The sequence below is a fragment of the Scleropages formosus genome, chromosome 12, assembly GCF_900964775.1.
Source record: "Scleropages formosus chromosome 12, fSclFor1.1, whole genome shotgun sequence".
NCBI lineage: Eukaryota > Metazoa > Chordata > Actinopteri > Osteoglossiformes > Osteoglossidae > Scleropages > Scleropages formosus.
In genome coordinates this window covers 8540305-8549350 of record NC_041817.1, presented here as the reverse complement: position 1 = coordinate 8549350, position 9046 = coordinate 8540305, and the positions used below count along the sequence as shown (strand labels likewise).

The window sequence follows — 9046 nt, the reverse complement described above, 5'->3', positions numbered from 1 at the left end:
TGTTTAAGTGACACGAGTTTCACTTCTGAGCCTTAGGAGAAACGAATTTATTTGAAATAGACTATGAATGAAAAGCAAAGTTCAGATTCAAAAAAAAAAGCACGATGTAGTAATTCAGCAATAATTCCAACGAAGCTCTGTGATGCAACACTGAGTCATACAAAAAAAAAAAAAAAAAAAAAAAGACTTAAGAAAACAAGCTCCTACATGCATTTAATAAATAGCTAACACACGTACCGCATCAGCAATGGTCTTCATTCAGATTTCTGAGAAGTAAACTAAATGTGGCTCAAGTGTTGTTCACCCTGTGTGTATTGTTCCCTGCAACAGCTTACAGAAAAGTGTTTCCCCATAGGTATGAACATAACCTTTTTCTGCCAGGCGGCAATGAATACGAAGAGACAGCGGAAGACAATCAGTACAGTTATTTCTCACACAGACCAGCGTTTCTCTGCTGCTTCCAGCACACTGGTTCATCTCATCATTCCCCTACTTTTTTATTTTCCTTTTATCTCCCAGTACAGAGGTCATTCGCCATTTAAAGACAGTTGAAAAACCTGCACGCACACTGGGCTGCGAGGACCAGGATTTTGGCCTCGTTTCACATTTGTACGACTTCCTTCCTCGACACAGGCAGCGTTTCTGTGCACCGTTCCAGTGGCCTTAAATATATACTTTTGTGCTACATAACATGTAATATGTATTTCCACAAAGACAAAAACCACAGTCTGTATAAATAGAGCAAAATGACATTTCAGACTACTTTATGGACCCCCGTACGCCTTAATTTAGGAGGTCGACGTAAAACACGTACTTCACCAATTTAAATGTAAATACAGTAAATTTGAGCTGTCGCTTGTTCAAGTTTCCTAGTAATAAGGAATGTATGAAGAGACTGAACAAAAATATTTCTTTTTTTCAAATTTAACAACACATTTGTTCCATTCTGTCCTTATCTCTAACTTCCCAGAATTCGATGGTTTAGTTACAGTCTTCTGGCCCCACACAGATAAAAAGTGGAAAACGCAGCTGCACAAGAGGGGACTTCAGGTCAGATGGTAATTTTTGTATATCGTTTGTCAAGAAAAACATCAGTTACTTCTGCTATTGTGGATTTTGCTGACTGTTCGACCACTCTTACAACTTGCAAGCATTAACTGGAAGGTAAAGAAGCCTGTTGGATACATTCCAGCAGCTTTCCACACTTTACAATAACAGTTCCTGGGCCAAGATGTTTGCCATGTGCGGCAAATCCATGCAAATGCATGGATCTCACGGATATAAGAACGCCAAATAACTACGACCAATGTGTTCAGTTAGAAAAGACCTTGAGAGTAAAGGAAGAGAAACATATAGGCAGCACCACTTCAGGAAGGCAATACCTGGCTCCTTCCTCACTATTGAAAGGCCTGAAAGAGTGGTTAAGGGTGCCTACAATGGCAGGATGTGGTTGACCAGCTTGCGCTCCTGGGCAGCCGGCACTGCCTCTCTGTGCCGTAGTGGTCTGTGACTGTTTGGGTCACTCAGCGCTGGGTAGTGCTGCCTGTAGCACAGGTAAGAGAAGAAGAGGCCCAGCATGGACCCAACCACCACATCTACGGCAAGAGAGAGAGCGAGAGAACAATTCAGTGCCGCACGCGACGCATAAACTCATTCTCTCAGGCCTTTATGAAGTCTTCTGCAAAGTGGGAGAAGAACAGCAAGTATTTCTACAGCCCAACGAGTGCACTACGCTCCTCCACTTCTTGCCACTTGCTTGCCCTGCTCAGAATGGGTGCAGAATTGAACATTTCTTGATCCTCAGTCTTACCCCCAATGTGGGGGAAAGAACTCCCTCTCTCCCTCTGGACTGCTGAATCCCTCCCAGCTTTCAAGAAGGTTCTCAAAATTCATCTCTTTCAGACCAACTTTTCTGCCAGTCTCCTACCAGCTGCATAAATTTGTCCATCATAAAGCGCTATGCTACTCTTACCAACATATTCATATTCACTAAATGCTACTTCTGCATGCCGCTAGCTGAGTAGGGTGTGCAAGCAGAATGGTGGTACCTAACAAACAAGCTGTGCTACCACTACTCTGCTACTGAATGCACTTTTGTATACTCTGTACTTTACACTTTAGAGAAAATCATCTGCAAAATGCATGAGTGCAAATATGTATGTGGTTATTTCGGGACGAGGACCTCCGTTCTTCACCTTGCCAGTGATGCTTGTAGTCACAGGTCCGGGAGAGCGCAATCATGACAGCAAGGAGGAGGGGTGTGAGGAAGGTGCACAGTCGCCAGGCCTTGCCCTGCCCCATGGGGCTGAAACAGTGCACCTTCCCTGCCAGGTAGAAGGCTGTGAAGCCCAGGCCAGCAAAGGCAACTACAGGCCAGGTGAGAGAGAGAGGGAGACGAGAGGTGACGCACACATGCAAAACGGACACAGATGCACGACGCAAACACACCTGGCGACGGATGCGGGCACACATGCGCGACTTACAGGAAGAGTGTCCGCTGGGGAAGCTCTTCCGGCCCTCCATCACCACATCGGGGTCACCACTGCAGTGCATTTCCGGGTTAGCGTGCCCATCTGGGAAACAGCGGTGGAAGAAATCTGGTCGAGGCCTGAGACACAAATTCAGCAGCTGATGAGGTAATGAAATGGAAAGGTAGGTAGTAAGCTGGTCAAACTGATGGAAAACATGTTCCAAGATGGGCAGCAGGTGGTACAGTGGTTAGAGCTGCTCCTTTGGACTTGAGACCTAGGTTTGAACTCCCCCTCTTGTCGGAGCACCCTTGAGCAAGGTGCTCACCTGCTTACACTGAATTGTTCCAGTAAAAAATACTCAACTTGATAAATCGGTAAACATATGAGGCAGATGGTAGTGTAGTGGTTGGAGCTGCTGCTTTTAGCCCCAAAGGTCACAGGTTTGAATCTCACCTCTGGCTGTAGTACCTTCGAGAAAGGTACTTACCCCAAATTACTCCAGTAACATCACCCAGCTATACAAATGGGTAAATAATTGTAAAGTACCTTAACATAGTAAGTAGCTTTGGAGAAAAGTGTCATCTAAATTATTAAATATAAGTAGTACCTTAATATTTTAATTTGCTTCTGAGAAAAGCGTCAGCAAATCAAAACAAGAACGTCACATAAATAGTGTTCCTTTTCAGTACAACTGAAAACACAGGCGAATGATGAGCTCCTAAAGCACTGCATTTTCAGTGACTGAGTTTAGCAGCAGGTCAGCACTAACCTTCCAACAATCAGTTTAATGGTGTTGGTGAACACGCCGTTTAGAAGCAGGGCCAGCGTCACCGCTGTAGGGAAAAAGAGGGGAGGCAAGAATCCCAGAGTCAACCTGCAGTGCCCTTTAACCCCGGGGTGACCCTGGGTGTACTCTGGGTACACTTATTCTCAAAAACCCTGAGCCACGCAGTCTGACATCACCATCCACTGACTGCCCTGTAGAAAGAACTTCACATTTTGCTTGAGCACATCACCTCCAAACAGGACATAGGTCATATGCTTAGTGTATTTTGCATTAGAGAAAAACTTCAGCTAAATGAATACAGGTTAATTTAATGAAATGTGTACTTAATGAGGGGGTGCAACCCGGCAACACAGGGCGCAAGGCCGAAGGGGTAGGGGACACACCCTGGACAGGACACCAGTCCATCACAAAGCACCCCAAGCAGGGCTCAAAACCCAGACCCACCACACAGCAAGCACTGGCCAAACCTGCCATGCCACTAGACCCCCAGTAAATTTACCCAGCTATATGAATGGGTGAATAATTGTAAGCTTCTAACTGTAATAATTGTAACCTTAACGTTGTAAGTTGCTTTGGAGAAAAGTGTCAGCTAAGTGAATAAATGTAAATATCTGTTTCTTCATACAGTTGGCACAGCGGGCTTGGCTGGGTCCTGCTCTCTGGTGGGTTTGGGGTTCGAACCTTGCTTGGGGTACCTTGCGATGGACTGGCGTCCCATCCTGGGTGTGTCCCCTCCCCTTCCAGCCTTGCGCCCTGTATTGCCAGGCTAGGCTCCGGTTCGCCACGAACCCCGGACATTGTGTGTGCGTTTCTTCATACGCGTTAAAAACCCCATGACCACAATTTCACTGGTAGCAGTGACAGTGTGTGCCAGCTCTCCTCCTAAAGACCATCAGGTTGTACAAATCTATTCCTCAGACATCATGCATTAGAAAAAAATTTTTGGCAAAAGTTGCCCAACCAATATGTATACCAGTAAAATTACTGCGGGGGGGGGGGGGGGGGGGGGGGGGGGGGTTGACAAGCTTACCTAAAAAGGCCTCACGAAGGTCCCCCTTCTCCGCTCTGCGCAGAAACGTGAACAACAGCATGACTGTCAGGGGTACGAAGCAGGCAATGCTCTGCGCCGGACATAAGAACACAGGTATAACTCTTAATGGCTCAAAATGGAAAGATTAATAACAGCAACTGTCTTTACGGATTAGATTTCTTGAACCCCCCCATGAGTTTTCTTTGGCTGCACACTTGAAACATGGTGATCGCTCGACAGGGGTTCACACCAAGGCCATCGCTCCTGCGGGATACGGAGAAATACGGCAGTACTCACAAACATGATGGAGGTAGGAACGTGGTCGTGCTCCACATGGTGATACTTATACAGCCACAGCTCTTCTGGCTGAATCTCGCGGTTAAATGGCGGGAGTTCCTCCGTAACCCTGCAACGGGGCAGAACGCAAGGCAGCGAGTCAGTTTCAGGCTGGAGCTCGAAAACACTCATGGGCCAGGCCTTTAGGAGGGTTAAATCTGAAATGTGATTCATTGCGTCAGGAGAGGGGAGAAATGCAATCATCAGATAAGTCCGAAAGCGTGTCGTATTTTTCCTCGGGAATGAAATGTACTCACAAAAACACCCCTAAGAGGAGAAGTCGAATGGATGCTTCGGAGAAGAAGCCACGCTCAAAACCCCTCATCTTTTATGGTGTTGCCGTCTCCAGCGCATCACTTGGGTAAATCCATTAGAATCCTGCATCACACAAGGGAGCGGAAAATTGAAGCATCTCTCAACGCAAGCGTTCACTGACCATTCAAACAGTCCCCAGTCAAGTGTGGTTAAGTAAGAAAGGGTGGCAAACACTAAAACAATAGGTCTGACTTACTTTCACTTCAAAACTTTTCAAAATAGTAAAAATATTTGTCTTTTAAGCCAAGATTATTTTCAGTATCCAGCTGTTTGCAGAGCTTGGCATTCAGGCTGCAAACGTTTCACCACCAGTCGAGGTGACATCATCATGATCATGACATCATGATGATGTCACCTCGACTGGTGATGAAACGTTTGCAGCCTGAATGCCAAGCTATCAATATTTATTTCTTATTTTCGGTGTGATGAGCAGTTTGGGTGTCACGGGTTTCGTTGCGATTGGACCCGCAGGGGATACACAATGAATGAATACGTGAATACTCACTTCACGTTACAACACCCGGTACACAAATGGAACACGTAAGAGAGTAACCTTGGAGTAAACTTGTACAGTAAGAGCAGCAGGGTGAGATGGGCCGGCGAGCTGGGGGACACGTGGCAGCGGACTTTGCCGCGCTCTGACAGCTAAGGGGCAGGTGGACTTCACCCCAGCAGTCGCTGTACGTACTGTAGTAACTCTGCGGGGAGGGACACTAAGCTTCACAGAAAGAACAATGAATGACTGAGGACGTAAGTAACATTCGGCAAAGTGTAACTCTGTTGTGTACACACTACCGTACCGCACGCCAGGCTGCTCCAGCGCCACCGATCGCGGCTTTTACCGTGAATCGGAGCACAAGAAGCGGGTAAATCGTCGTAAAGCCGTGTACTGGTGCGAGACGCCTCGGGACAAAGAAAAAAGGCGGGATTTGTGTCGCTCGTGAGCCGCTTCACTGACTTTGTGCTTCCGAATCCATGCGGCATCCATGAGAGAAGCCAAAGAGCGTTGATTTCCGCGCTACGACTCCGAGCGCCGCTGATGATGTCACGCCAGAGAGTGACAGCGCCTCGCGCATCATCTCCACATCCCCGCGACTCCGGCTCGCGGAAGCGGAGGGCGAGCGGCGCACACGGCGCCTTTTCATCCCGGCTGGGAGCTCGTGTTTGTCACGCACACACCGGCTCAAACACACAGATCCGCCGTAGCCTGTATGTGTGAGTGTGTGTACGTGTACACCGTCCGCCGCCCTACTACTCGTCTCTTCCGACGTCGCTCGGCGCACAAAGAAAGCGCGGTAAACGCCCCTCCCCTGTTCCCCTGTTCCCCTCCCCCCCGACCCTCGCCACTCTGCCACCGTCACCGCCCCAACCTTTGCGGGAAAACGAAGTCCTCGTCGTGTCCGAATTACCTGTGGCCGCCGAGTGCCCGCCGTGCCGAGCCTGTGTGTTGCAGGGCTGCCGCTGCCGAGGAGACGAAGACGAACGGAGGGCCACGTCAGCGCGGCGAGGCGCCATCTGCAGGGCTGAGCGAGAAGAGCAGCTCCCCTGCAGGCGGCGCGTGTGACAACGGAACAGCGCCGAACGGGACACGTACTGTACTGTACTGTACTGTACTGCCTTGTCTTTCGTTCTGGAAAAAGTCCTTACTGTGGACACGTGCGACGGAATTAATGGACTGAGAAGTGTGTACAGTACCTACAGTACCAGATCTTTTCCCTGTCACGAGTCCTCAACTTTCCCTTGCTCTATAGCTTTCAGTTGCAATCCCAACTGCGTTATAGTGTCAGATACACTATATACTATACACTATATACTATCGGCTACACTGTAGTATGCACTATACAGGACACTATACACTGTACACTACCCACTATATACTGTATGCTATACACTATCACTATACAATGTACACTACATACTGTACACTATGCTCTATACACTATACATTAGTCATTGTATACAGTACACTACACACTGCACTATATAATATATACTATGCACCGTACATTGTGCACTATATGCTATGCTATGCACTATGCACAAGCGAGAGCGCCAAAAGCTAAATAACATTATATTGGCATGCATTCTGCAAATAAAAAATGTACATGCCATCCTTTACATTAAATATGTATTTGAGCACTCTTCCAAATGAGGAGGCCTGGTAAACAGTTGCCCCCCCATGGAGGGAAGCACTGTGGGGGTGTAAGAAGCGCTTTGTCTACCACATCATGTCTTACGCCCCCCCATCTGCTTTTGATGGTTTCATCTTTATTCTTAGTTGTTTCACTGGTTCCCTAATATGTAGCAATTGCAGTATGTGGGCAGTTTTTGGACGCAGGAGGGAACAGGAAACACGTCCCCTCCTTGCTGTAGAAAACAGTTCTGCAGTATAAGATACTATGTATCTGCAAACCCAATTTATAGACACACACGCAGCCAAATGTCAGCACATATTTTCGGAAGGTGAATCCTGCACATTTTCTTTATTATTTCCGATATTACGGGTATAGCGTTGTACTTTCACGTGATAAAGGGTAATTTACCTTCATTCAGTTGGAAGATGCACTTCTCCAAAGCAACGTACATTTCGGGGTAAAGAGTGTACAGCCAGAGTCATAGCAAGTGGAAGGATGAGTTGGGCCAATGTCAAAACCAGCCTAATCTGCCCCTCCGAATTTTGAGTAGAACTCCACCGAGTACCACTTTTGCCAGTATTTTTGCTCCCCCCAACAGCCAACAGGGTATTGACACATGATCCTCCACCGGACCAGCTTCTCTTTCTTCATCAGCGGCAGTTGTACATTTCTACACTTTCCTGTAAAATTACCCAGCGGTACAAATGGGCAAATAACTGTAACTTAATATTGTAAGTTGCTTTGGAGAAAAGCATCAGCTAAATAGATAGATGTAAACATGATGTAGATGTTACATACAGCAAAACAAATGTAATCCATTTTAGCGCTTTACTTCATTTAGCCAACGACGATTTCCGAACTGAGAATGCTCCCAAAATGATGAAAGCTGCAATTTCATATTTCAGCAACACTACAGCCAACAGAACAGAAAGACGGCCAGTACTGGAACATTCAGTAGAGTTTTATTGGAGTCAAACCTCAGGCAAGTCTGAACCGATGAGCTGATCAGGTTTGTGGAATGTCGATTTTCAACCCCATCAAGGGCAAAAGCATAACATTTCAATCATCAAAATTCTTTCAAATAAAAAAAGACATCTTAGTCTATAATATACAAAAAATGTCCAAGTCACACATTTCCAGAAGCTTAATATTACAGGCAACCTAAACGCTACATGACAACATTTGTGTGCTATGTACAAGTCTGGACAAGCATTCTTATACACTATGCAATAATAACAGACTGAGCAACAAAAAAGCTATTTTGTTATTTAATTTCATTAAAAAAACTGGAACAGCAACATCAATGTAGACACACTAACCCCAGCATAAATCCTAGGGAGGTCTCACTACCTACGGTTGTGAAGATATTAGTTCCAGCAGCCAAGCCATAATTTTAGATCTGTCTTTAAAATATTCTGAGTATATACTTTAAACCAAATGATATTATACAATCAAATAATAGTCAACAGTTACAATCAAGATTACACAAAACTGACAAACTTTAAAAGGTTACATAGAAACAACAAGACAGGACAGGATCGTTCGTGTATCAACTGCATTGTTTCCAGTGCCTTTTTTTGTTTTGCACTTCTGCACATTTCAGTTTGTACACATGTCCGTTGTATTTTTTTCCTCTTAGACACGAATGATGATTGTGTGATGACCTCCAATGCAAGACACGTGTTTAAACATATTTTAATGTTTTCAAATATACATTGAAATTTACAGAATACTGTTTTCAGTTAGTGGAGGAAAAACAATGCGCCAAAAATACTACACTCAGCAGTTTTATATGCTGTATTATAGCAGGACAGATGAATGTGATTTCGATAACTGATCAAACGCCTTTCAAACAAAATTATAAATGATGTTTATTTAGGCTAGGTTGACGTGCAATTTCAACAATACAATTTATAAATGAATCAAGGCTCATATACTGAGAATAATTCAAAATAAACAGCCTAAAAAGAGT

At 45.5% G+C, this 9046-nt stretch overlaps 1 protein-coding gene across 2 annotated transcripts; it reads right to left on the bottom strand.

The window, feature by feature from the left end:
• Nucleotides 1-320: 320 nt before the first annotated feature.
• plpp5 (phospholipid phosphatase 5) lies at nucleotides 321-6529 on the bottom strand. 2 transcript variants are annotated; one of them, XM_018762358.2, is made up of 8 exons: nucleotides 6349-6529; nucleotides 4882-5002; nucleotides 4586-4694; nucleotides 4289-4379; nucleotides 3241-3304; nucleotides 2484-2608; nucleotides 2196-2366; nucleotides 321-1595 (listed from the first exon to the last, which is right to left on the bottom strand). In XM_018762358.2, exons 2-8 carry the CDS (start codon nucleotides 4947-4949, stop codon nucleotides 1432-1434), a joined length of 792 nt encoding a protein of 263 aa, XP_018617874.1. In that variant the 5' UTR covers nucleotides 4950-5002; nucleotides 6349-6529; the 3' UTR covers nucleotides 321-1431. The 2 variants fall into 2 exon arrangements, with proteins under 2 accessions (XP_018617874.1, XP_018617876.1); XM_018762360.2 differs by lacking the exon at nucleotides 6349-6529 and adding an exon at nucleotides 5898-6184.
• Between the last annotated feature and the right edge of the window lie 2517 nt (nucleotides 6530-9046).